This window comes from Tilletiaria anomala (genome assembly GCF_000711695.1).
Source record: "Tilletiaria anomala UBC 951 chromosome Unknown K437scaffold_82, whole genome shotgun sequence".
NCBI lineage: Eukaryota > Fungi > Basidiomycota > Exobasidiomycetes > Georgefischeriales > Tilletiariaceae > Tilletiaria > Tilletiaria anomala.
Window position 1 is genome coordinate 60,418 of NW_013546940.1, and position 24,495 is coordinate 84,912.

A 24,495-nucleotide genomic window follows, 5' to 3' on the forward strand; every position below is an offset into this window, starting at 1 on the left:
GTGAAATGCATAACTAGTGTGTAATTGTCGTCTCACCGGTCCTAGTGTACAATGATAGAAGCTGATGCGGCAGCGCAGCTGAGTTGCTAGTGACGGTCAGGAACATCAAGCCTTGACCTTCTTGGCTTTCCCTTCCTTGCCATTCACCTTGGCCTTGGCCTTAGCCTTGGCAGCATCGACCTGTACCTTCTCCGCTGCTTTGCGGGTGACAGCACCATCGGCCGCTGAGCTGCGCGCCTTGCTCTCCTTCTCCTTGAGGCCAGCATCGGCGCTACCGCCCTTCCTGGCCGCGCTTTTCTTCGCCTTTACATCAGGTGCTGCTTTTACCACATCCGTCTCGCCCTCGCCCTCAGACTCGCCGCGACCGGCGTTCGCGCGCGCACCAGCATCGAGCACAGCCTCCATGTCTTGCGCATCATCCATGACCACCTCTGTGCCGGCCCAGCGCCCTTCCTCGTCCATCTCGCCGACACCAGCGCCGACTTTGCAGTTCCAAATGGGCAAGCTGGCAGAGGCGCCCAGCTTGACCTCGAGCGCTTGGATGTTGCTCCATTTACCGGGGACACGCGAGACGATGTGCGGCAGCGCGGAGCGCAGATTGTCGACCAGCTGCATCGGCGTGTGCGAGCGCAGATGGCCCAGCTTGATTGCGCTTTTCGAATAAATAGAAGCCATCACAGATGTCAGCCTGCTACAACCCGAGTGTTCATATGAGTCGATGCAACACTTACGTGTTAGTTCCTCGGTTCTGGATGTAGTATGTACCTGACAACGCCTTTTCGATGTTAGCCTTCACCGCCTTCTTCTTCGAGATGTCAATCAAGATGGGCTGTTTCTTGCTATCAAAGAATTTCTTGCCCAGAAGAGTGGGTAACAGTGGGACAATTCGATCGTCCGCGAGGAAGAGGTCGTGGTCTTGCAACAGCTGTCGGCGGGCATCGAAAGGCTTGAATTTCCCTTTGAGCTTGCTGACTCCGACGACCCGTGAAATGGAAGTGATTTGCTGTTCTACGAGAAGATCCTTGTACTCTCGCTGCGGGTCTTTGGTGAGCAGGCAGATAGAGGTGACCGAAGTGAAAATAGGGTGCTCAAGTGGACTGTAAGGGGTCGATGATGAGCATCAGCGACGGAAGAGATTCGACTGGGAACGCAGACTTTCCTCACATTCTCACTGGCTTGACCATCTTCTTGGGGTTCAACTGCTTCACGGTTACCTGCAGCCACACCGTCTGCTTCTTGTCACTCGTATCGCCATCTAACCCATCGCCTTCTTCGACATCATCATCCGCAGCCAGAAGGTTTCGCTTCCCACCGGACACATGTTGCGATGCTCGGTGCTTCTTGTCATGTGCGGTTAGTGCATCAAATGCCAGTTGTGCTTGGCGCGGCGAGACATGCGAGTCTATCAAGTCGATATCTGCTGCTGCAGGAGTTGCAGGTGCAGGCGTCGCCGCCACCGCGGCGGGTGCTTTGCCCTTTGCGGCTGCCTTCAGGCTCGAGCTCGAGCTCTTTCTGGAAGGTGGCATCTTCGACTTCAGCAAAGAGGCGCCTTTAGACTTGCAGAATAGACAAACACAGGGCAGCGGTTTCTGCTGAAATCTGTGGAGGGTGTTTTGCTATGGTACCATATCCTGGTGACAACAACAAAGGCGAAGACAAAGTCCAAGACCAAAAGAGGTGGCTCTTGACTCTCCCTGGCGATGGATGCCGCTCTTAGTTGAGGCTTGTGTGAGAGTCCCAGCTGCTCAGAAAAAAGTTGCAATTCCAATGCCGAATTCCGGATTCCGGGATCCGAACATGGGCTCAACCAGCTGATTAGTATCTACAGTTTAGATCGGAGAGCGTGTGGCGGGCATGTGCAACTTTGAGACTAATAGACTTCCGGCAGTTGGTCGTCCTACATCGTCTCCTTCAGCATGCTCGTAGTGCAACATCCTGCTTCACGGAAAGCGATGGAAAGCGGTACTTTCGGCTGATATGTGGGTCACGCGCCTGTGAAAACTCTGTTGGAAATGAGTCGGCCGCACAGTCGCTGGCTGTATGCCGCGTGATCGTCGAGCATGGTTCCGTCGCGATCGTCAACGGCTGCAACTCCAGCCGGGACAAAGCATAAGCTCAGCAGCAATTCAGATACAAAGACGGGCAGCAAAAATCAACCTGCGTCGAGTAAGCGCAGCGCCGGTGGTACACAGAAAAGGCTTAGGGCTTTGGATAGCAAACCAGCAGGGTCGATTCTCAAGCAGTCAAGACTGACGTTTGGCCCACCCGGCAGCACAACGTCACCATGGCTCCCGCCATCATCCTGCTTTGACAGCGCTGCAAGCCAAAATTCACACGCTTCGCAACAAAATCGAAGCGGATCCGAGCAGCCAGATTCTCAACCAGTGACGCGGCTCTGCAAAAGGCGAGCGCAGGCGATCGACCTGCGCGAGGTGGAGGAAAGTGTGCAAGACCATTCGTGGGACGTCATTGACGATGCGACCAGCGACGAGGAGGAAGACGATGCGGCTCAATCCTTAAAAGGCCTATCATATTCTAAAAAGCTCGGTACAGCCTCTTTGAGCTCTATGAATACACCAGCGCCTGCAAGGAGTCCGTTTGACGACATTTGGTCACTCACCTTCCCCCCAACGACCCGCGCGGACCTGTCAGTACACAAGAAGAAGGTCGAGGAAGTGGAGCGATGGCTGCGGGATGCACTTCAAGGCCCTAATCAGATGCGCAAGTACCGGCGTTTGCTTTGCTTGAGTGGCCCCAGTGGGAGCGGAAAGAGCACGGTGATGGACATTTTGGCCAAGCAAGAGGAAATCGGATTCGACGTAGCTAGCTTCGATAATCGCGCGACAAGCGGTGGGCAAGGGTATATGCAGGCGTCGCGAGCAATGGGCGAGCGTGGATCAACGGGTCTGACGGAGAAGTTTGCCGAATTTGTGCTCTACGCTGCTGGGCCCAGGCGGCTCAAGCTTGGCGACGATGATGAACCAAGCAAGCAACACTCGAGCTCCACAGAGACAGGTGTCGTGCGGAAAAGCTTTCGCTTCGATACAGCACCGGAAACGTTGCCCTCGTCTTCCTCTAACGCCAATAAAGTGATCATCATTGATGATTTGCCCAACTTGTCGCATCTGCCAACAAAGGAAACATTCCAAAGTTCGCTCGAAATGCTTCTTCGCAAACCATTGACTCAATTCGATGAGTATGGGAAGTTGCTCAACATTCCCGTTGTCGTCATCCTCTCTGAGTCATTGCCCAGGGCTAGCGAGGAAAGCTGGGCAAGCGGCGGTGGCGATGGTGGCGGCTGGAAAGAGAGGATGACTAGCACATGGGACGTGAGGACCGTGTTTGGGGATGTCATCCGAAATCATCCCGGGTTTGCAGAAATCAAGTTCAATCCTATCCCAACCACGCTGATGAAGTCGGGTCTCAAGAGGATCGTCGATCTGGCCCTTGGACCGGGTCATGACAGCACTGCCACTGGCGCAATCTCCCCCACATCCAATGCAAAAACGATCAGCAAAAAGCGCAAAGCAAAGTCAAAGCCGGACAGCGATGGTGATGCCAGTATTGGTGACGACATGCTGAGTACTGCCACGCTGCTTTCCGATGCCATTGCCAAGCACAGTGACGGCGACATCCGAAGTGCGATTAATGCATTGCAGACCGCTCTTCGTCTCGATGCTGCAGGTGCGCCAGCCCTAGCAACGAGTGCAGTCCTCGGTAGCGTGGAAAGCGATACTGATCTAGAGGTTGTCGCTGCCAAGAGCGCCAAGACGGCACGGGAAGGCAGAAGCAGGCGATTGGCAGTGGGAACGAATCAGGCCAGGAAGAGGGTCACTAGCAAGGAAAAGGTCGATCAGCTTATGACGCTCGTTGCGGAGCGGGAATCATCGATGGCTCTCTGGCATGCCCTGGGCAAAGTCCTCTACAACAAAAGTGAGTTCGATTTTGCTCTTGATAGTGTGGCACAGGAGAATTGAATGACTTGGCGTTTCTGCTGGCAGGAGCCGGTGAAGAGAAAGATGAAATGGAGCGTGCGATGATGCGCGACCTGGCAACTCGTACCAGCAGGCAGGACCTGCTCCCTGAGCATATGCTCCATCTAGAACGGAAGCTCAGCATGGTCGATATTGATGCCCTGTGGCTTCAAGTCTCAGTCGAGCCATCCAACTTTCTAATCTTCTTGCACCACAATTACCCTCAATTCTGTGAGGACCTAGACGAGTGCGCCAGGATCGTCGATCAATACAGCTTTGTAGATGCTCGATTGCATCCTGAGCACGAGAGTGTGAGTGCTTTCCATCAATGGACGGTCCTTGTCCAGAGAACTGATAGACAGTTTCCCCTATATGTAGTGGCTCAGCTCATCTCTGTCTGCCTACTACCACTTCGTGGTATCGAGCAAGGCCACAATGCTGCACCTGCCGTCGCCAGTACCACGCAATAGACAGAAGCTCAACAAGCCTCACTTCTGGGACGTCGGAAAGCGTAGCAAGCAGTTCAGTGATGGTCTTTCAGATGCTCAGGCGTACTTTCAACGCAAAGCTTCCCGATGTATGAGCAGTGCAGAGCAGCAAGACGATGCTTTTGCATATCTCACTCTCAGCAGTAGTAGTTCCACTGCACTTGCTACGGAGGTCTTGCCTTTACTGGCTAAATTTCGGAGCTCAGAGGGTCAGTGGTCTTTTCCTCTTCAGATGTGCACTTCTGCGCTAATATTCGGCTTCCCCCCATTTCTCAGGCAACGACAACGTTCTGCCGGAAAGCCTCAGCTCTCTCGGCGAATTGTCCTTCTCATCGCGAATTGGCGTGCATGGTGAAGACGACTCCGACCTTGAGCATGGAGTCGATGAAGACACCGAGGACGGCGGCGCCGCACAGTCGATGGGGGCTATCGCGTTGCGCAAGAAAGACTTGCAAGCCGAAGCTAGCACCCTTGGGCGTTCAGATCGTAGCGGAGAAGCCCATCTCATAGATGTAGAAGACATTGAAGTGGAAATGGGAGGAGAGCTGTCTGATGACGAGATTGACGACTTTTGAAGGGATGAACTTGACGGTTTGTCCACATATCACATGTAGCGTAGTATCTGTATCATAAAACGTTCAAGCATCTCTGTTACTCTCCATCAATGGGCATATGCTTTGCATGCAACATCAGGACAGTCACACACCCCAGTGCACATATGGGTCTACGATGACCGAAAGAATACCAGATGCAGAGAGTCCATAATACAACGAGATTTGGGGATTATATCACACGAAGTCGAGCCCAGAATCGCTTGTGCTGCAGTCCTCCCAAATGGTGCCAATCGTGCGCTTTCCATGAGCAGCACGCTGGCCGAGGTGGTGGCACAAGCTTGACAATATATCGATGAGAGCTTCCTTCGCTTCCTGAGTGGCAGCGCTGTCGCTAGATGCATCGCCATTGATTGAGGGGCTCGTTGACTTCTGACCCAGAAGTGGCGTGCCGGGTCTGCTATCCATAGCCAGCAATGCCAACGAGGAGCGGCACTCGGGTAAAATAGCACGAGCGAGTGCCCTACGCAGAGAAAACGCCTCCTCCAATACCGCCGCAAGGTGGTTCGAGTGGCTTGAAGCCGCGAAGAGACGCAGGAATTTGAGCCACATCAAGGAGGCAGAGACCAGTGCGAAGGTTGCATCATCTTCCGGAAGAGCAATGCGATCGGCAGCAAAGTCTGAGCTTGGGAAGATTGCTTGGTCGCCGAGGACGAGGCGCACCAAGGTGGCACAAGTGGTGGACGCTCCCAGCATCGACTTTGGACGACTAAGTTCCAGTTTTAAGCCCATTGCGACGTGATGCGCTATGTGTGCGTCGCCGAGTAGGAAGGACCATGCAGCGAGCGTGATGGAGGCGAGAACATGCGCTGGCGTTCCGCGAGCGGCCGTACGGTTGATCTGTGACACCTTGTCCGTGATTTGCATGCGACTGTTCTCGTCTTCGGTCACAATGAGTTGCAGGCCAGCTGTGCGCCTTGCGTTGAATTCTGATATGAAAGCTTTGACCGAGATGCCGCCTGCGTCGTCGTCTTTTGACGCAAGCGTCTCGGGTCCCGCGCACATGACGAGACTCGGGAAGAGCTGGCACCATAGGGCGCGGATCTGCTGCATCTGCAGCACGTTAGACACGAGGAGCAATGGCGTTGCAAGGAAGGTGCGCGTGTTGGCATCTGCAGTGAGCGCTGCGGTGCTTGCGGCGGATTCGCTTGGACATAGAGCCAGGGCCTCCTCGAGAGTAACTTGCAAAGTGTGGGAAAGCCAGGGATGGATTGAGTCGCTTTCGTTGAAGCCAACACCATTCCTCGCCGCCAGAATGTGTTCTTCTTCGAGTCCAACAAGCTGCGCCTGATGCGCAAGCCTCCAACGTGCAATAGCCGAGGCGCGCATCATGCGCCCGATCGCATTGTCCGTTGCACCCAGGCGACCCAGCGCGAGGGCCATAGTGGCATGCACGCGCGCAGGGTTGCAGGCCTGATCGCTCGCCAAGAGTTGGATGTTACGCACCTTGAGAATCGTGTGCGTCTTCTTGAGCAAAGAGGGCTCAGCAAACGGTCCCCAAGCCGTCTCCACTTCCAGCAAGCGTAGCCAGACCCGCGCTTCTTCCCGATCAGGTTGAGCAGCACCTTGCTTGCGGAAGATCGCGATAATTGGCGAGGGTATCGCTGCAACTGTCACTTCCCGGATGATGCCGATGGCTGCGGCTGCATCGGTGGTGGGAGCGCCGACGAACGCTCGCAGCACCTTGTCGACCGCGCGTGCGCTGATCCGATCGGCGCCGAGCGTGGAAAGCATCGCCTTCTTGCGTTCTGTCACATCTGCCAGCCTTTGCGCCGCGTTGCGCTGCTGCTCTGGCGTGGGTATCGCAGGGAAAGTCCTGCGATTGCCTTGCCGCCTGATGTACCGAACGAAAGGCAGGATCGCAAAGAGCATGCAGGCGAAGAAAGAGGCGAAACGCAAAATCTCGAACAAGAGAAGATGCGACGGCACATGGTCAAGGTGGTGTTCTGCGGGCGGCACGACGTTCGCACGTTTGAGCAGCTGGTGACTGGCGCCAATCAAAGTGGCGCCAGCCTGACGGGCAGCCGCGTGTGCGCTGTCGACCACTGAGGGAGGCGAAGAAGCCGCATTGTTCACTACATGATGCGACGCCGTCAGCTCGGTCCCACCGCCGAAGAAGGTGAAGCCCAAGAAAGCTGCCATCATGTAGTTGCTAGCTGAAGCGCGCGATGCGCCCTGCCCCGATGTCGACGACGTCGGAGAAGCTGCAAGCAGAGAGTCCTCTTCGTCCTCATCGGCGTCCATGTCGGCGTCGACATCGAAGGAGATGTCGCGCATCTCTTCATCGTCGCTGCCAACGAGTTCGTCCTTGGCATCGGCAGGCTGCAACGCCTTGAGGCGGGCCTTCTCAGCATCGCGCTCCTTCTTCGTCTGTTCCATCTCGCTCAACCAAACAGCGAGTACGTCTTCGCCTCCGCGCAACGAGCGCACTAGCTCCTTCAAGCCCTCATTCTCACTGACGAGCGCGACCTCGCGGCGCTTGAGGTATTGGATGTACTCGGTCGCTTTACCTAAAATGGTGGCCTTGTTAAGCTTGGTCGCAGCGCTAACACCATCGACCAGGTCCCCCTGCTGTCCTTTGCCCCAGTTCGGCTTTTTGAGGACCTGTGTGCTGCCACCGTTGCTCTTGGGTCGCAGGTCACGCAGGGCGGGTACAGCATTGCGCAAAGCGGCGATACGGTCGTTAATGTTGTTCCTGTATCGCCGCTCGATGGCATTGTGCGGAACTTTGCGGGACGCCTTGCCTCCGTCGGCCTCGTCGCTGTCCTCAGCGCCGGCCTTGCTCTTCTTGCGCGAGCCTTTCTTTCGGCTGCCCTTGCCGCCTTTGCTGTTAGCATCGGCATCATTGGAAGAGCCGTCGCCTTGCATGTCGTCAACGCTCGAAGAATTCGCCGCTTGCAGTACATCCCTTTCTTGCTGCCTGACGTAGAGTTGTGCCAGAATGGCATCGAGATCGCTGAAGGCTGTGTATGTCCGAAGGAATGTCATGCGTGAATCTGGTCAGTTATGCCAAGTGAAATGTCAGCACGAAGCAGAACGCACCATTCTTATCAAGGATGCCCCATTTATCCTCAGCCCTGAGTGGTTCGGCGGCCAAACTCTTCGCATGCAGCGAAAGCTTGTGCGCGAGACTCGTCTCTGATTTGATTTTTTTGGTCGGTCCGCCATTGGCATCTTCCTCTTCGACAGCAGAAGCGCCGCCGCCGTCCGCGCTGGAAGAGCACTGCTTTCCCGACGAAAGGGTCACCGGTGACGAGAAGGCGGGCTTGCTGCCATCCTTATCTTTGGCCTCGGGATCGCCACCTGCTGAGCTCGACCGCGAAGCACGGGAGCGTGCTGCGCTGCTATCAGGGTTCGGGCGCTTCTTTCCCCTGCCCCCGATCGACGGTGCTGGTGCGGCGCCCTTGCTCACCTGCTGCAGCGACGCAGCGCCAGCCGCGGACAGCGCATCCTGCATCTGCATCAATGTATTCACTTGCGTTGTTGGGTGAATGAATGCGCTTGGAGCAAAGCCGCCGAACTGCGAGAATTGCAGGATCTGCTGCGGTGTCACACAGCTGTTGCCGCTGGCGCCAGTAGCAGTTGATGAAAAAGAAATCGGCGTACTCGCCGTGGGCAGTGGTATGGACAACGGCAACGGCCAAGGGATCATCGGCAAGGCCATCTGCTGCGCTCCGCAACCAACTGCGTTGCCATTTCCATTCCCACCCTCATTCTGTGCCGCTTGCGCCATGGCAGCTGCAGCCGCTGCGATAGCCGCTTGCATTTGCATATGTGCGGCCACTTGCATATGCTGCAGATTCATCTGCTGCTGCTGCTGCTGCTGCTGCTGTTGCTTTTGTAGTAGTAGTAGTAGTTGTTGTTGTTGTTGCTGGTTTTGCTGCAGCTGGGGTGCTGTCGCCAAGGTGGGTGTCTGCGAAGCGTTAGTTAGGAAGGAGGAACCTGCTGCTGTCCACGCATTGGAGTCGCTTGAATTTGTACCTGCGGTTGCATTGACGTTGCCATTCAAGTTCGCCGCCAAGGCTTGCTGTTGCACCATCATCTGGTGGCCGACACCCGCGCTGGTGCTGCTGCCGCTCTCATCGTCGAATGACCGGGACGAGTGGGGCGGGCTGAGTGCGAAAGGCTCATTCTGCTCAGAGGCAGAGGTGACCGAGTAAGCGCTAAAGCCGGGTGTGGACATGTCGCTTGCCGGCTCAGCAATGACATTGGCGCTGCGGTGTCCTGTTGCAACTGCCTCTTCCGCGTCGAGCAAAGAGCTCGTCAACAAGCTGTTGTTGGTACTGCTATCATTCCCGTTGGAGTTGAACCCGCTCAGTAGAGACGGAAAGCCTTGCATGTCAAGCGCCATACCAGAGTTCAGCAAACCTGGCAACGGCATATCTGCATTTGTCGTGCTGCTGGCGAGGAATGAGGGCAAGTCTTTGCTCGCGATGCCCTCATCGATGATTATCTCACCGGTGGTACCGACGGTGAGAGGCGGTAAGAGGGACAGGGACGGTGCAGAGGGCGAGGCATTAAAGAGCATGTCATTGAATGTTGGCTGCTGGGCGGTATTGAGGGATGATTTCTTGGTCATGTCTGCGTCGTGCCGCTCGGACGCTTGAGTGCCAAAAGTAGCTGCATTGTAGAGGCTGAGCGGCGAGGCCTGCTCTTTGTGGTTGGCCATAGATTGAATCTGCGCCAGGCGCTTGACGAGCTGCACCTGTGTCTGTCGCTGTAAGAGCGCGCTTTGAAGATAGGCATCTGACTGGCGACAACCCGGCGAAGCGCTTCCTCCCCCAGCACCTTCATCTGCAATTGCGCCCGACATGGAAGCACAATTCCCGGATAGCGCGCCTCCAAAGAACTGGTGGTCAATCAGGAGCTGTCTGGGAGAGAACGTGACACTGGTTGTAGATGGAGGTAGCGCAGCTACCAGACGACTCGGCGTTGACGTTGACGGTGGAGCTGGCGCTTCTGCGTCGATCTCACGCATCGACGGTGATGCCGACGCTGCTGCTGCTGTTGATGTGGTTGTTCTTGCCTCTAGCGACGAAGAGCTTGGAGTCGCATCAGCCAGTGCACAGCCAGCATCAAGAGACGTTGGCGAAGGCGGAGGGGCAGCAGAGGGGGGCTGTCCGGCCGAAGTGATCGAGGCGCTCATCGTCGGCACGGCCCCACCTTGTGCTGTTGCACAGCCGAGCGTAGCCTCTGCACCAGTTTCTTACGCCCCCTAGCTGATATTATGAGCCGATCCTTAGTGGAACTCTCGTCTCCAACGCTTGACCGAGGCCCCAGCTGTCGTTCGAGAATTCGCGATGGGCGGTCGAACGCGTCGCACGTCGTATACATACACAATTGTGAGCTGATTTTTGGGCTCCAGTCGAACAAAATTAATAAGTCAATTGGGGCCGGCTCCCACAATCCGGTGGGGACTGACGGCCACCTGGCGAGCACCAGGGGCTCTTTGCTGATCTTCCCTCCAGCAGACTGTCATTACCTGTCATTCGCTGATGGCATCTCCCCATGTCGGTCTGTAGAGCCAATAGCTGTCGTTGTCGGTACCTAAAGCCCAAAAAAAAGTGGGACGAGATGCTGGCTGCAGACAACGGTATATGGATGCCTCACGTAATACGTGTATCGGCCGAGAATCTGCCAGCTGCACTTGACTCTGTACAAGCAGTCACTATGCACACCAGCGCGGGCCTCCTGCCGATCTCCTCCGGGCGGTCTGATCACCTGACTACTATACTAGACGGCTTTATATGACGTGTTTGCTATATACAGTTTGTGAAAGATCTCTCATCCTGCCAAGTCCACTTCTGTCTCTCTTCGGCTTCCAGCGCCTCCGTCTGCTCCTCTCCCTCAGTGGTAGGAGGGACAGCACTATGCTGTGCCGGAGGAGCCGTCTTGACCTCACCCGCCTACTGCGCTCGATAGATGACCGCCAGGTCCTCTGGCGTCGAAGCGTTCTCGACACTCTTGTCCTCCCTCCTCCGGATGAACCTCGGGAAGCGCATCGACAGGCCTCTCTCCTCGCTGACCAGCCCGAGCGCAGCATGATACACGGGCGAGAGTGTAATGTCCGCGCCGCGCACTTCCCACACCTCGCAGGGACGGAAGAGCACATCCGGCAGGCTCATCCCGCCGAGCTCGTATTCGTCCATCGGCTCACGCTTGCGAGGATCGTAGCACAGCTCGGAGCCCTCGGCAAACTTGGCAAAGATCCGTTTGTACTCATTGTCTGTGAAGCCCGATATGCATTTGCATACCGCTTGGTACCCGCCCGTGTCCGGGTCATACAGAGCAAGTAGGATCGGACTCCACCAGGCCGCTTTGCGGCCCATGCCGTGCCACGCGCCAATAGGGACGAGATCGAGAGAGTCGCCCATGCCTTCGACGTAGTCGCGCTTGACCTTGAGCCAGGACTCGCAGCGTCTATCTGGCTCGTATGTGGATAGTAAAGCTTTGCCTCGCCCATTGACGCCCTTGCCGATCGCATCTTGCTCTCGCTCCTCATCTTCCTCGCCTTCTTCCGTGTTGAGGACGAGCTCATCCGCAACCTCGTCATCAAGCTTCTCCAGCAGATGCTCGCCAGCCTTTCCATCCTCGGTTTCGCCAGTGGCTGCCTTCATATTCCCAGTGTGGAATGCTCGTGTCGTGCACCTGACTTCGGACCCCTCCACAGCCTCCCAGTGATGATCCAAGCTTTTGGCCATGATCCCTTCGCACTTGCTAGCCTGCGCCGCTTCAAAAAACGCAGAGATTTCATCCAAGTCGGTGCTCTCGCACGAGCGTACGTGCGCAAAGCGCGCAATGAGCGGATCGGGAGGGTTGAACTGCGGGAAGCGCGTTTGCAAAGCCTTGCGTCGCTGCCGGAAGGAAGTCTTGAGCAGTGGCTGCATCATTTCCCAAACGGCATAGGCAGCTCAGTGCAGAGTTTTCGGGGAGGAGAATTGCAAGCATTTCACTCACTTTCCCATCGAGGTACATTAGATCAAATGCGAAGACACCGACTTTGACTTTGACATCCTTGATATTGACTTCCTTCCGGCTGCGATTTGCCAGGGTCTGAAAGGGTAATGGCTCGCCCTGCAAGCCAATCGCAACAACCTCAGCGTCCATGATCAGCGATCTGGTCTTCACGGGCGGTGCAGCTGAAGCGGCAGGGTTCTCCAAAAGAGACGTAGAAGCGGTTGTCGCAGCATCACCCTCGCTAGGCCGTGCCGTCGGCAACGCCCCAAGGAAGCTGGCATCTGCCGTCGCCTCCCCGTGGCCCATCAGAAGAGGCATCAGATCGCAAATGTCTGGGTATTTTACGGTCATGTCCTCTAAATGCCGGCTGAAGAGCCGCACCCAGACTTCGCCGTCACCATTGCAGCACTTGACCCATCTGCCCTTCTCCGCAGGCACAGCCTCCCGACGCCTCTTTGCCCAGTCCGGTGCAGCGCCATCCTTCCCAGAAACAGCATACGGCAGGAAGAGCGCGTGAATCTGAACGCGCTGCCCGTCGTACTTGAATTCCGAGACGAAAGCCCGCTCGCCAAATTTCGCACGCATGTCTTGCAAGCTGCGTGTGATGCTGCCAAGCATCGGACTAAGAGGCGTCCCGACGCTGAGCGGGACGCGTGTGCTGAGACCATCCAAACCTACTTCCTGGAGCGCCGGGACGATGACGCTAAAGTTGGGATGCCGCGCGCGGACTTGGCGCATGAGACGCTCAGAGAGCCGAAGACGTGCCATCAGGGTCAGGCGAGCAGGGCTGTGTCGCTCAGACTGCTTTGTCGGCGTAGCGAGGAGACCTTTCCGATCTTCGCGCGTGATGAGATAGTGAGACTTGCTAAATTCTACTGATTCGGTGGCCGTGCCATCCACGAGAGAGAACGTCATAGCTAGGGCTGTTGCGATCGTTGTTTTGACCGCTTGGATCCGCAAGTGACTGACAAAGGTCCTCACAAGAAACCGTATCTCTTCACCTCTGCTCGCAACGAGCAGCTTGGTCACATGTGCCAACTTCGCATTCGCACTGCCTTGCCCTTTGATCCCTGCGATCAGCTGCAGCGTCTTGTATAGTTTCGAGACAGTGAGCGGCACATGCTGCACAAGCGTCTTGCACCCTTTCCTGGCCTCGAATGCCACATCGCCCGAGTCGCCAGTAGAATTCCACAGCTGCTTCATGCGTGCTCGCGATACGCCCGTCACGTCGAGTATTGCCTTATTGAGGATGGAGCCACCCAGACCGAGCTCTACGCCATCGTATGCAGGAGCAATGTGGTTCGAGACGAGATAGACGGCCGGTAAGAGGCTCGAAGCATCGTGCGCGCGAATGACACGAAGGAGATTCGTCAAGAGAGTGGTGATAGCCAAGCGAGAACGTGTCGAAGAGATGAGAGTGAAAGCACGCGCCATCAAGCTGTAAGGGGTACTAGGGACGAGTGAGCCGCTGCCATCGCCTGCCGGTGCCCGTGGCCATGGAGAGGTATCGACCTGAGAAACCGGATCGAACTTGAAGATATCTTCATGCAACGGTATCGACTCAATGGCACTGTCAAGGGCGGCGAGATCAATTTTGGGCGGCAGCGATGGACCAGACGGCATCGGAAGCGGGTCTGCCAGGTGGTGCGTGCTCAGTACCTTTGTAGCAACTGAAGACGATCGTTCCGCAAGAGTGCTCGGGCATGGCACTTCTTCCAAGTAGTTATCTTTGTCAAAGCCCTCCTCGTCTTCGTGCAGGAAGACGTCCTCGACAATTACATCCACGATCTCATCACCGCCTTTGCCTTTGCCCTTGCTCCTGTCCTCGCCTTCGTTCGCATTTTTTCCTTCAGCGTGCATGGTCGCTGATGGCATCCATTCATATCCAGCACGTTGGCAAGCTTCTTGTAGACTCAGGTTCCCTTCCAAAGCTAGGAGCTTCAGCGCGGCGAGAGCATCCGTATCCGCGCCGTTCGCGAGCAGTTGTCTTTCGAACATGCTGTCGTCCATTCGGTCGGCAGCCTCTGCTCCGGCGGACTTTTCTGCGGCTGGGACCACATGAACATCAGGCAGATCACCTGCGCAGCTGCCCGCTGGGCCTGCCCTTCCATTCTTGCAGCTGATCGCAGCAGAGGGGCTGAAAAAGCTGGTGATCCTTTGACTCTTATCCGTCTTGTTTGGCGTGCTATTAGCTGAGCCGCTCCCCTCGATTTTGGTCTTCTTTCGCGGAGGCTGCACCATTTCGAGAGCAGCATGCAACCATCTTTGGCGTATCTAAAGCGAACTGTGGCCCGCGGAGCTGAAGCTCGACGTTGGCGAGAGGGTTGGCATTGGCAGGGCGCCTGATCGCCAATTCGCATCCGCCATCCGGCCTCTGGGAAGGCGAGGACTTTGCTTGGCTCCGCCCGAAGCCAACCCGGCTCACTTGTACCGTAACCAGCACGAGTTCCGCACCGTGTGCTCTCTTTCATGTGTTATTGCCAAGATGACCATTGTCCCCTAGATTCTAGATCTGGTGAGAGATTACATCAACATTGGCTAGCTGACGTCATCCTCGTGAGCATGTGAGTCCCACACAGCGACTCCTTGTATTCCTTTTATGAGACGCGCTGTCGATGGGCTGTATGAATAAATATGACAGCTGCATCATCTCCCAAGCTCCAACAATTCTCTACCTATACAAAGCGTGCAAAGCTCGTGTTCAGTCTCTGGGCCAAAATTTACCTTCGTTACCAAAATACTGCACCTGGAGTGCGGGGGCTGTCCAACCTATGACAAACATGCTCAAATTGACCGAGGCCTTTCGCACTTCCGAGCAGAAAGAGCAATGCAGCTCAGAAGGCGACAGCGGTACCAGCGCATTCTGACCAGCTGGACGCTCGCTTCAGATTCCTACCATCTTCGTCAGACATGAAGCGGTGGGCATCTACACCCAACGAGGCTTCATGCCGTACAAAGCGAAGAGCGGCAGCGGTTATCACCTCCCACCCCCTGCGTTCCAAAGTAGCATCACCAATCGGTATCTTCCACCAGCGTACCTACATTTGCAACATGCCCGTCTTGCTACCATCAGCAGTTTCGCCTCCAAGGCTTTCGCAATTACAGCGTGGGGCAGAGTTTGCTGGCTCGACCCCTGCCACCCGAAACCAGTGACCGAGCACCACGATGAAGCTGAGCACATTGATCCCGCCGCTGTCAGACAAGCCGGGCCGCAAGACAAGCAAGCCTGATGGTTTATCTGGTTTTGTATGAGGAGCAGTCTCGCATTTGCGGGTTTTTGTCTGAGAAGAAGATCCAGGCAACCGCATGGTCCTCAAAAACGGCTGACGATGGACGGGCACGCCATCTCGGAAGCCGTAAATGGACAGCAGGGTGTTGATGTGAGTGCAGCATCCATATTATTTTTTCGGCGCGTTCTGAATATCATGCATCTCATAGTGCTTTGAATCAAGCATACACGAAACGAATGCCATCCTTATGTAGCTTCAGATGTCGTTTCTCAATGGGAACGACGCATGCATCGAAGCTCGCAAGATCGAGAGCAAGCACTCGGACCAAGAAGAATTTCAAGGATCGCCCGTCGAGTCACATCCTGAACGGACAAGTTCTCATCTTCGCTGTCTCAGCGACATGAACGGAAAACAAGCGGGAGGAGATGTAAAAAAATTAGCATGGACGCATGGATCCCAGAGGCTGGCCATTTCGCACGTCTTTCCTTGTTGCTAAAAGGGCTAGCCCACTCAGCTCAATGCAAAGAAGACCAACACAGGCCTGACTACGTCTGGGAGAAGGATGCTGGCTTTCAAACCGATCTACTTGGACAGATTCTTGACCAAGATTCAAGCGGATACCAGGAAACACTTCTACAAAATGCCATTCGCTAAGCATGAACGAAATCACATTTGCCCGTTCCTTTCACGGGACGTCAAGAAATTAAATGACATCGGTTTTCTCTCAAACCATGACCGCTCAAACTCCTCAAAAGCGTTCAGGAAGGTTGTTCGGCCAAATTCAGGCCTTGATACATGTACATTTGCATGAGACCGCATTTTTGAACCTCACATCATCTGTACACATTTCACACAAGCATCGCATTGCGGGTGCTGGATTGTCATCCGCGCCACCCATCCAGAGTGTCTACGAACATATGAACCAGCGATGTATGCTACACCAGCGCAATCCTTGGCTCCTGCTTTGCTCCCCTGCGCAGCTCGCGTGGGCGGTACCACGAATTCTTAAAATTGACCACGCCAGGTAGTGACGCCAGGCTTTCCAAAAGTGCATCGGCGCCTTGCTGCTGCGACTGCTGGGCCGCTACCGGCGTCGCGTTGACGGCTGTCCCCCCCGCAGGAGCGGGAGATTCGGCGGTACTTCCGGGTAAGGAAAGACTTGCGGCTCTGGAGCGGACATCGCTAATCACATCGGGTGGTAGGGGGGATGGCGGCGGGAAAGAAAACGCACTGACAGCGTCGGCCACTCCGAACAGATTCGCTCTCCATATGGACCCGCCCATGAGGTTCTGTGCTTCATTCGGTGTGGCTGGGTACGTGTGCGCCAAGTAGAGCGGTGTCAGTGGTGTCGCAGGCGTCGAAGGAGGTATTCCGAATCCGGACGAGGTGTCGCTCGCGACGCGCAAGCTAATGGGGCTCGACATGGCAAACGAGCCCGCGTGCGGGGCAACTTGGACGCGATCGCCTGCTGCATTGGTGCTTGATGAGTCAAATGCAGATGCGAAGGTGCCTCGACGGGCATTGAGGGATGAGTGGATGCGCGAAAAGTAGCCGCCTCCTGCCGAGCCAGGTGCTGCTGCCGTGCTCGGCGTCTTGGCGAAAGGGGACATCGACATGGGGCCGTCGACAGGCATACCGATTCCGAGGCCAAGGCCCAGCTTGGCTGCCCCGGCGCTGTATAGCGCTGAAAGGGGTGTACGCGCTGTCAAGGGGAGCGCTGTCGCAGACTCGGCATCTGAGACGATCGACGCGCTTGAGGTGCGTGCTGCATGTGGTGCGGCTGTCTCGCCATGACTGGCGAACACAGAAGGCGTTCGTACTCGCAAGGAAAGTCGGCCGCTCTTGACAATGGCAGAACTTGGGCCTGCGTTCGTCTGCGGCACGACAGGCGACGAGGACACGCTCGAGGACGCGGACAAAGATGAAGGGGGTATGACAGACAAACTTGGTCGACCCTCTCTTCGGATGTTGAGTGAAATGCTTCGCCGCGGAATATTCGTCCCGCCGATACTCGACGTAGAGGCAATTGGCGGCGGCATGGCTGCAAGCGGGGCTGATAATGCTGGACCAGCTGCGTCCGGCGTGATAGATAAGGGCGAGACTGCTTGACTGCTACCTGACATGCTAGGACGCAGTGTCAGACGTTTCTTCTTCGAAACTGGACCCCTATCTCGTTCGCTCGGCGGCACGTTCTCCAGCTTGACAGAATCGCTCCGCTGCTCTTGAATCCTGGAACGTCCCTCATTCTGCGCATTCCAGAGCCCAGCCTGGGCTGCTTCGATTCTCCTGATGAGGCTTTTCAGGCTCGTCTGCGTGAGCTGCGAGTTGGTCCACTTCAGCTCGACGAATTCGAGCGGGCGGACGGCAACCGAAACCGCTGGTGTCTCCGACGCGGTGCCCGGCGGTACGGCTGATAGCGGTGCATTCTGATTCTTGGGAAAGACAGGTGTCTCTAGGAAGGTGTAGCTCGGCGGAAGATGCGGAAGATGAGAGTAGTGGGGATCTGAGAGCTGCCAGACGATAGGCCCGAGCGCCGGAACATCCTTGTATTCTGACAGCTCGTGACAACGGCGCCGCTCGGCAGTCGTCTGCAACTGCCCTTCATGAGTCAAGAATTTGGCCAGCGGGTCGGCCCAGTTTGGTATAGGATCGTCGTTGGTATCGGTGGCCTTACGCTTTCCAGTGGCATCGGCCGGGAGTGTCAAGCGCAGTACGGACGGCACCGGAAGTGTCCGGATCGCAATCGGGTGCACCTCGTCGATGGTAGGGTTACTCCTGGTGCGACGGCGCTTGATTTGGCGCTTCAAGTCGAGCTTTGTGATGCCTTGATCCGCGAGCGCGATCATCACATCATGCGCGGAAGGATGGGATCGCTGCGAAGATAAGGCGTGAGAATTCTGCGTGATGAGCGCCAGCTGCTGGATGACTGCGCACACCCGCAATCCCATGTCAATAAACCGCTCAATGGAAGCCTTTATGAGGTCAAAAGGATTTCGAGTCACGCACACTTTTGGACCAGGTCAGTAAAGGTGGCCAATGCACTGCCAGTGGTTGCATGGAAACCCTCATCCTGGCAAACAGCTGAGACGACCTTGGCGATACATCCCGAGGCGGCAGCCGCATCTACGTGATGGTGCTTGGCAAGACTACCGCTGCTTTGGACCGTGTCATTGATATTTGACGCGTGGCCTACGTCGCTCAGCGGATATTGAAGCAGAGGCAGTGCGTACGGGTGAGCAAGATCGCGGCTGGATCCCTCGGACGCTTCATTGACGTTGGCATGATCGGGGACAGGAGGCGCGGAGCTCGATGCCATCGACATCGCTGCAGACTCGAGCCCTTGTCCACAGCAACGCTGAACCCCCTGAGGGTTGTTCCTATATGTTCAGCTGCAACCCCTCGATGTCATGCAACACTCGTGTGTCATAGAGTATATATCTCGAAAGCGTAAATGTACGTGACACTGTAACCTTGAAGGATGAGTGCGCGACTCTGATGTGGCGGAACGGCAGCTCTTCGGAAGAGTAGGAGGATTGATTATTGATTGATTGACCGCAAGTTCTTCGTCATGGCTGATGGCATGAGGTGCCTCGCGTACGGTGCATCTCACTCGCACCTCTTCGTCAGACAGCGAACAAGCTCTTAGATCATCAGGACGCAGAGCAGTGTGGGAATCGCCGCGAAATCGAATTGCTTGCGGCCCTCACGACGCCCAGTGTGCAGTTTCCTGGCACAGAAGCTGCTCCAACGGCCGTGCGGCTCTCAGAAGCGGTGGGCGAGGCGAGTCAACGTCCTGGAATGAACCGATAGGCCAAAGCTGGAGCCGCCATAATGTCAGCGGATTCTAATTCAAAGGTGTGTACTTGGTAGTGTACAGCGCTTTTCTGCCCTGTCCAGAAATGCGGCTAAATGGGACCGTACGGCCAATTCCTCGCTCATCCACAACCTTTCACAGCTGGAAGCGCACCGCGTGCGTTCAGCCATCTCGCAGCTCTCACTGGACGACTTCAAGAACATACCGCGGATACCGTGCGCCCGCAACTCGCTCTTGCTCGGAATCATGACTGCCGGCGGCGTTGTCGGCATCAGCGCTGTCGCGCGGCGAGGGATCCGGCGCGCGTTGAACTGGGGCGTCGGAGGCTTCTGCTTTGTCAGCCTTGCAAGTTGGGAAACGTGCAGACGGAGTAGAGCGGCGGAGAAGGCGAGAATGAAGATGATCGTCGAGTCGTATCAGCGAGGTGGCAAGGCTGCACCGTCGTCATCATTCACATCGCCACAGCCGATGCCGCTGGTTGGAGGAAGCACCGGTGCTACGTCATGACGCGCGCCAAAGCGTGCAAATGGCAAGCTTGTGGACGTTGTGTACCCCGACACAAATTCTAGCCTACAAGCGTATATGTCTACTACAGTATAAGATCCAACAAGGGGAGGCGCGCTAGTGATACATGGGCCTGCTCCTTAACGAGGCGGTCCTGCAACGGGCAGTCCATCAAATGAACATTTTGTACTACTTCAGATATTGATCCCAGAAGCCTTTAGTGCCCTGAAAGGGCGCAAGGTAACGGAAGAAACTCAGAAAATGTTGACGCGGACCCGGACAGTGTGTTCTGCATGGCGCTTGCACTCACGTTGTTCGGCGCCCTGACGTCCGGAGGCACGCCGATGATTTCCGCGACAAGGTTCGCCACCTCGGTGTTGTCAAAGCTATACATGTTGTGCCATCCCACCAGGGCGGGCCCTTTGATCGACTTGCGCGGCTTGAACGATGGACCTCGCGCAACAAAAATTGCCGCCATGTCCGGTTCGTTGCTGTCGTAGCCGTGATTCCCGATCGGCTTGTACCGCCCGCCGAATTTGCGCATCTCCTCTCGACTCGTGATGCTCCACGGGAGCTTGGGAACCACCCACAGCGGTGCGATGCGCTCGTTGTTCCGCCAGTGCCAATGCTCTGGCAGCTCTTCCCTCTTGAACACTTGAAACGCCCTCCCGCTGAGCAGCGATCTTCGCAGCTGTGCCTCGGCTTGCTGCTGCAGCTCTTGCTGCCTTACAGCGTTTCCTTTGAAGTGCAGCCCGACGCTGGGCCAACCATCTTTGGTGTGCACTTCGCTCATCAGTGACGCATCGAGCAGTTCGTCAAGGTAGACGAGCTTCTCCTGCGACGTCTTCGTCATGCCGTGATCTGAGACGACGATCAGGTCGACGAGGTGCTCTGCACCGAATTCTTTGATCAAGTTGCGAAGCGTGGCAACGAAACCGTCGGCCGCTCCGAGCGCTTGGGCGGCTTCGTACGAGTCGGGTCCGTGCGCGTGCGCAGCTTGATCTACGACCGGGATGTAGACTTTTTGTCGGTTGCACCCCAGAGTAACACGAATCAGTGCTGTGGAATGGAGCCTTCGCTTTGAGCGAAACCACTGATTTACTCACGGCACATGACTTGCGGTCGCTTCTGGACCGGCAAGCTCAGCCACTCGCGCACTTTGTTTTCTCTCTTTTCCATGGTCCATTTCCCATCATACTCTTCAAACAGCGAGGGTCTATCCCCTGTACTGAGTCTAGGTGGTCCAGGCCAGTGCATTACCCCGCTTGGCACGCCAGCTCTCTCTGCAGTCGCCCAAAGTGGAATGCCTTTCCACCACGCTCCGTCGTGGCTCTGCAGCGGATCCGTGTATTGAAAATGCCTTCCCGAGCTACCAGAAGGCGGGGGTAGTGGTGGAGCGATCGTAAAGTCGTTGGCGATGATCCCATGGGACTCGACGTGGAGACCCGTGAGCAAACTCCAGTGGTTTGGGAACGTGAGGGTGGGGAAGCGCGGCTGCAGGTATTCGGCGATGATTCCGTTATTTCCGTCTCCCGCAACTTCAGATGCCTCTATACCCATCTCTACCAGTTGGGGCATCTGTCCATTTTCGAGGTATTGTGGCTTTGCACCGTCGATGGAGAGCAGGATAACTGTCTTGCGCCAGGGGTGCGTTTGGTTGCTCAGCACATTCTCTTGCAGGAGCGAGGTGGCCAGTCGAGCCTTGTCTTTCGGGGGATGGCTACTGCTGGTCGGTGCCCCAGGTGCATGCGAGGTGGTTGTATGCCATGCAGATCGAATGGAAAATACCGCGAGCACCAACGCTGTGAAGCCTATTGCTAGGAGGAACACGACCCGAGCTAAAGGGTACCATCGCTTGGTCGTCAGCCATTCGTAGCGATCCCTGGCGTCATAGGTCCTTGTTCGTCTTTTCCGATCTCTCTCCCGTTTCAATGATCGCATAAGGCTCTCTTCTTCTTCTAGCCAGGTAGTGTCTTCTTCGTCGCGAACACCTGCGACTCCCGCTTCCAGCAACCCTTGGACCTCAGGCGCATGTTCGATGTCGGCAGCAGCATTGTCGGCCGCGCTACCGGTGCATTGACTGGGGATGGGTCGGAGCGGTAAGGTTGAGCTTGCTGATCGCGACATGCTGGGCCTTTGGCGCAGATTCACTTCCATCTCCAAGGTGGTTGCGGCGATGACAGCATCCTAGATGGAAGTCCAGCAAGCATTGGTGTGTGACCTCGGGAGGCTGTTGCATTCAATGCGTTCGAGTCGCGAGCTGTTGTCGCCGTGGCTGGTGCCCTGTTGGCCCAAGCGTAGTAACACAACCCTAACTCTGAGCTTCACGTTCGCACAGCTCCATGCCTCAACAAGCTGCAAGCATGGCCGTATTCAGACGCTACTATACAGACACACTAGTACATAGGATAGGGTGAATGGTCACATTGTTGAGAGGCCTTGAAGAGGTTGCGAACCATAGAAACTGGAGGGTGACGGGTACGATACAATACGAGGAGCAAGGAGACGGAAAAGGTACAACGCTTATGTCCGAGCTGACCACCATCTGCTTCCCCACGATGAGTGTGCCCTCGACTCCTTGGCAAGCGCCGCAGCCGTCGACAATCGGCAAGCTCTCCCCGGCCGAGCTGGAGCCCGTCCTGAAACGTCTGCTCGAGTGTCCCAGCTTTTTAACGCCCGTATTGGCTTCCCAAACTGCCGCAGCCATCAGCGAGCTTGACGAAGACAGCAGGCCAGACACATTCGAAGGACTGCTCGATGTTGCGAGATACTGCATTGATGACGACCCCGGCTGGGATCTGGAGGAGAGGAGGCAGCTCGTCGGAGGCCACCCGCCAATCGGGACCAAGCTTACGCCGGGAAGCCTGAGCGAGGAGAGCAGAAGAGAACAACTCAAAGGCGGCGAGGCAGATCAGGAGACAATGGACCGTGAGCTGACTGCCAGCATCGCGAGTAGGTCGCACAACTGACTCGAGATTTGGCTGCACGCAGGACTAGCAAGGCTCAATGCTCTCTACAACAAGCGATATCCTGGCCTAGCATTCGTCACGTTTGTCGCAGGGAGACCGCGCGCTGTCGTTGCAGACGAGCTCGGGAAGCTGCTTGGGCCAGAAACAGTCGATGCCAAGGTGAAGGCAGAGTCGTTCCCGGACACGCTGGTCTTCAAGAAAGGGAGCAAAGAATGGCTTGCAGAGTATGAGCGAGGGTACGACGCACTATGGCAAATTGCATTCGACCGGGCAGGCAAGATGGCACAAGGGCAGCCAGCGAATACGGGAGCAGCAGCGCCGACAGCAGGAGCAGGAGCAGTAGCGCTTGCGGCGGCAGCGCCCGATCCAACTGCAGTAGCGACCGCGACAGGGAAGAATGAGAAGCGAGAAGAGCCTTTCATCTCTCTAGCGACGTTCCGCATGCTCGCGCTGTCGTCGCCTGTCCTTGAGTCGTTCTTTGAGCGAGATCTGTCTACTTCCTTCCAGCTCAGCGCACCGGAGCGCTCCGAGTCGGGTGGAGCGTTTGCCTGGCATGCCGCGCCATTGTTACCCAACTCGCCAAGGGCGATTCCAGGCGCGGACGGTGCCTCCTTATACTCGGCGGCAGCAGGCGGCGGCAGCGGGAATGTGGGATCAGCAATGGGTGGTGCTATCTCGCACGCGAGCTACAGTAAGGACGTGACGACGGGCGCGCGTGGCAAGGTCGTCGGCTTCCTGGGCGGTCTGCTGGGCGAGGAGGGCAAGGCGAAGATGACGCAGCTGGCAGACTCGGTGGCGCAGCGGCTGCAAACGCATACCGTCACGGGGCCCGTGCCGTCATTTGGGCGCGACCGCACGCTGGACGGCATGGTGATGGACACGGCGGAGCTGCGCGACGCGGAGGAGCGCAGGAGGCGCCAGGCGGCCGACGAGCGCAAGGCATCGTTCGGCGCGCGCCTTGCCGGTGTCGTCCGGGGCACGCCAGCGAGCGCGAACGCCAGCCCACCGGGTGCGGACGCCGCCGTGCCACGGCTGGACGACGCGCCGCGCGGGCGCAAGGCGACGCGGGGCAAGCACGAGAAGACGATGTTAGTAGTGGAAGACGACGCGCTGCGCAGTGCGGCCGGGAAGCGGGCGAGCATGCGCGCGACGGACCTGGCGCAGCTCGGCCCCGGCGCGGCGGTCGAGGCCCTGCGGCTCGCCGCAACGCAGGAGCGCTCGCACTTTGTCATCGACGAGGTCGGCGACGCGCGCGGCGGTGGCGGCGGTGGAGGTGCAGGAGGAGGCGCAGGGGACGCCGATGCGGAGGTAGAAGCGGAGGCGGAGGAGCTCGGTATGGATGATGCCGTCGCTGGCGCCATCGCGGCTGCGCCGGACGAGGCGGGCCGGTTGGAGGGCAAGGAGGCGCAGCTGGCGAAAGGTGAGTGGCCGTGCGCAGCGGTTCGGGGTTGACAAGTGCATTGGTGCGAGGCTGATCCGACGCGGCCGTCCCGTCTGTGCCCCTGTCCTTGTCCGCTGTAGACCTTCGATCAGCGCCCGCACAATAGAAAGAGGGAGAGAAGCACAAGATGTAATGGTAACACAGAGTAACTCGCAGCGAGCGAGTGTCCACATGCTGGCGTTTAGGTGCTCGACTGGTTCTGGAGAATACGCGAATGTGCGCTGGCGCTTGCAGGCCTGCAGAGAGCCTGCAGCGCGCGACTTTGCCCGTGGCCAGGAGGACGTCTCAACTTTTGAGGCATGGAGAGCTTTCCGGCGTCAAATATGCATGGTACCCACGCACGGACGCTCGGCAGCTCTGTCTCGTCTCGTCGTGCAGGGTTCATCCCCATGCTGACGGTGGAGGACCGCGTATGAGCCCAAGAAGGGGTGTTGGACGCAGTGCGTGCCCGTGTGCGGCGGGTACCTCCCTTTCAACGAGAGCGGGGTAGGGGATGTAGAGCAGGAG

At 56.9% G+C, this 24,495-nt stretch overlaps 8 protein-coding genes across 8 annotated transcripts; 3 read left to right on the forward strand and 5 right to left on the reverse strand.

The window, feature by feature from the left end:
- Nucleotides 1-5: 5 nt before the first annotated feature.
- Nucleotides 6-1,642, reverse strand: K437DRAFT_258360 (ribosomal protein L1). The gene is made up of 3 exons (XM_013386205.1): nucleotides 1,165-1,642; nucleotides 732-1,097; nucleotides 6-652 (listed from the first exon to the last, which is right to left on the reverse strand). Exons 1-3 carry the CDS (start codon nucleotides 1,524-1,526, stop codon nucleotides 106-108), a joined length of 1,275 nt encoding a protein of 424 aa, XP_013241659.1. The 5' UTR covers nucleotides 1,527-1,642; the 3' UTR covers nucleotides 6-105.
- Nucleotides 1,643-1,921: 279 nt separating this feature from the next.
- Nucleotides 1,922-5,107, forward strand: K437DRAFT_258362 (uncharacterized protein). The gene is made up of 3 exons (XM_013386206.1): nucleotides 1,922-3,933; nucleotides 4,002-4,285; nucleotides 4,353-5,107. The coding sequence occupies exons 1-3, from the start codon at nucleotides 2,061-2,063 to the stop codon at nucleotides 4,815-4,817; spliced, it is 2,622 nt and encodes an 873-aa protein (XP_013241660.1). The 5' UTR covers nucleotides 1,922-2,060; the 3' UTR covers nucleotides 4,818-5,107.
- Nucleotides 5,108-5,194: 87 nt separating this feature from the next.
- K437DRAFT_258363 (uncharacterized protein) lies at nucleotides 5,195-10,603 on the reverse strand. The gene is made up of 2 exons (XM_013386207.1): nucleotides 8,116-10,603; nucleotides 5,195-8,036 (listed from the first exon to the last, which is right to left on the reverse strand). Exons 1-2 carry the CDS (start codon nucleotides 10,217-10,219, stop codon nucleotides 5,251-5,253), a joined length of 4,890 nt encoding a protein of 1,629 aa, XP_013241661.1. The 5' UTR covers nucleotides 10,220-10,603; the 3' UTR covers nucleotides 5,195-5,250.
- Nucleotides 10,604-10,979: 376 nt separating this feature from the next.
- Nucleotides 10,980-13,653, reverse strand: K437DRAFT_226910 (ATP-dependent DNA ligase; the record flags this gene model as incomplete). The annotated part of the gene is made up of 2 exons (XM_013386208.1): nucleotides 10,980-11,954; nucleotides 12,031-13,653. 2 exons carry the CDS (start codon nucleotides 13,651-13,653, stop codon nucleotides 10,980-10,982), a joined length of 2,598 nt encoding a protein of 865 aa, XP_013241662.1.
- Nucleotides 13,654-16,133: 2,480 nt separating this feature from the next.
- On the reverse strand, nucleotides 16,134-18,187 carry K437DRAFT_179269 (uncharacterized protein). Its single transcript, XM_013386209.1, has one exon. It carries the CDS (start codon nucleotides 18,104-18,106, stop codon nucleotides 16,196-16,198), a length of 1,911 nt encoding a protein of 636 aa, XP_013241663.1. The 5' UTR covers nucleotides 18,107-18,187; the 3' UTR covers nucleotides 16,134-16,195.
- Nucleotides 18,188-18,851: 664 nt separating this feature from the next.
- K437DRAFT_249687 (uncharacterized protein) lies at nucleotides 18,852-19,803 on the forward strand. The gene is made up of 2 exons (XM_013386210.1): nucleotides 18,852-19,115; nucleotides 19,216-19,803. The coding sequence occupies exons 1-2, from the start codon at nucleotides 19,092-19,094 to the stop codon at nucleotides 19,579-19,581; spliced, it is 390 nt and encodes a 129-aa protein (XP_013241664.1). The 5' UTR covers nucleotides 18,852-19,091; the 3' UTR covers nucleotides 19,582-19,803.
- K437DRAFT_226916 (Phosphodiest-domain-containing protein) lies at nucleotides 19,768-21,519 on the reverse strand (the record flags this gene model as incomplete). The annotated part of the gene is made up of 3 exons (XM_013386211.1): nucleotides 19,768-19,803; nucleotides 19,889-20,598; nucleotides 20,685-21,519. 3 exons carry the CDS (start codon nucleotides 21,517-21,519, stop codon nucleotides 19,768-19,770), a joined length of 1,581 nt encoding a protein of 526 aa, XP_013241665.1.
- A 492-nt stretch (nucleotides 21,520-22,011) lies between these two features.
- K437DRAFT_295668 (uncharacterized protein) lies at nucleotides 22,012-24,363 on the forward strand. The gene is made up of 2 exons (XM_013386212.1): nucleotides 22,012-22,506; nucleotides 22,570-24,363. Exons 1-2 carry the CDS (start codon nucleotides 22,104-22,106, stop codon nucleotides 23,997-23,999), a joined length of 1,833 nt encoding a protein of 610 aa, XP_013241666.1. The 5' UTR covers nucleotides 22,012-22,103; the 3' UTR covers nucleotides 24,000-24,363.
- The last annotated feature ends 132 nt before the right edge of the window (nucleotides 24,364-24,495 follow it).

Bases quoted from the DNA above. Each gene is read 5' to 3' on its own strand.
- K437DRAFT_258360 (XM_013386205.1), bottom strand. From the start codon at position 1,526: ATGCCACCTTCCAGAAAGAGCTCGAGCTCGAGCCTGAAGGCAGCCGCA. The intron at 1,098-1,164 runs GTGAGGAAAGTC...GACCCCTTACAG, and splicing joins ATGGTCAAGCCAGTGAGAAT to TCCACTTGAGCACCCTATTT. The intron at 653-731 runs GTAAGTGTTGCA...TTATTCGAAAAG, and splicing joins CAGAACCGAGGAACTAACAC to CGCAATCAAGCTGGGCCATC.
- K437DRAFT_258362 (XM_013386206.1), top strand. From the start codon at position 2,061: ATGGTTCCGTCGCGATCGTCAACGGCTGCAACTCCAGCCGGGACAAAG. The intron at 3,934-4,001 runs GTGAGTTCGATT...TTCTGCTGGCAG, and splicing joins CAAAGTCCTCTACAACAAAA to GAGCCGGTGAAGAGAAAGAT. The intron at 4,286-4,352 runs GTGAGTGCTTTC...CCCTATATGTAG, and splicing joins TGCATCCTGAGCACGAGAGT to TGGCTCAGCTCATCTCTGTC.
- K437DRAFT_258363 (XM_013386207.1), bottom strand. From the start codon at position 10,219: ATGAGCGCCTCGATCACTTCGGCCGGACAGCCCCCCTCTGCTGCCCCT. The intron at 8,037-8,115 runs GTGCGTTCTGCT...GGACATACACAG, and splicing joins GGGCATCCTTGATAAGAATG to CCTTCAGCGATCTCGATGCC.
- K437DRAFT_179269 (XM_013386209.1), bottom strand. From the start codon at position 18,106: ATGATCGCGCTCGCGGATCAAGGCATCACAAAGCTCGACTTGAAGCGC.
- K437DRAFT_249687 (XM_013386210.1), top strand. From the start codon at position 19,092: ATGTCAGCGGATTCTAATTCAAAG. The intron at 19,116-19,215 runs GTGTGTACTTGG...AACCTTTCACAG, and splicing joins CAGCGGATTCTAATTCAAAG to CTGGAAGCGCACCGCGTGCG.
- K437DRAFT_295668 (XM_013386212.1), top strand. From the start codon at position 22,104: ATGTCCGAGCTGACCACCATCTGCTTCCCCACGATGAGTGTGCCCTCG. The intron at 22,507-22,569 runs GTGAGCTGACTG...GGCTGCACGCAG, and splicing joins AGATCAGGAGACAATGGACC to GACTAGCAAGGCTCAATGCT.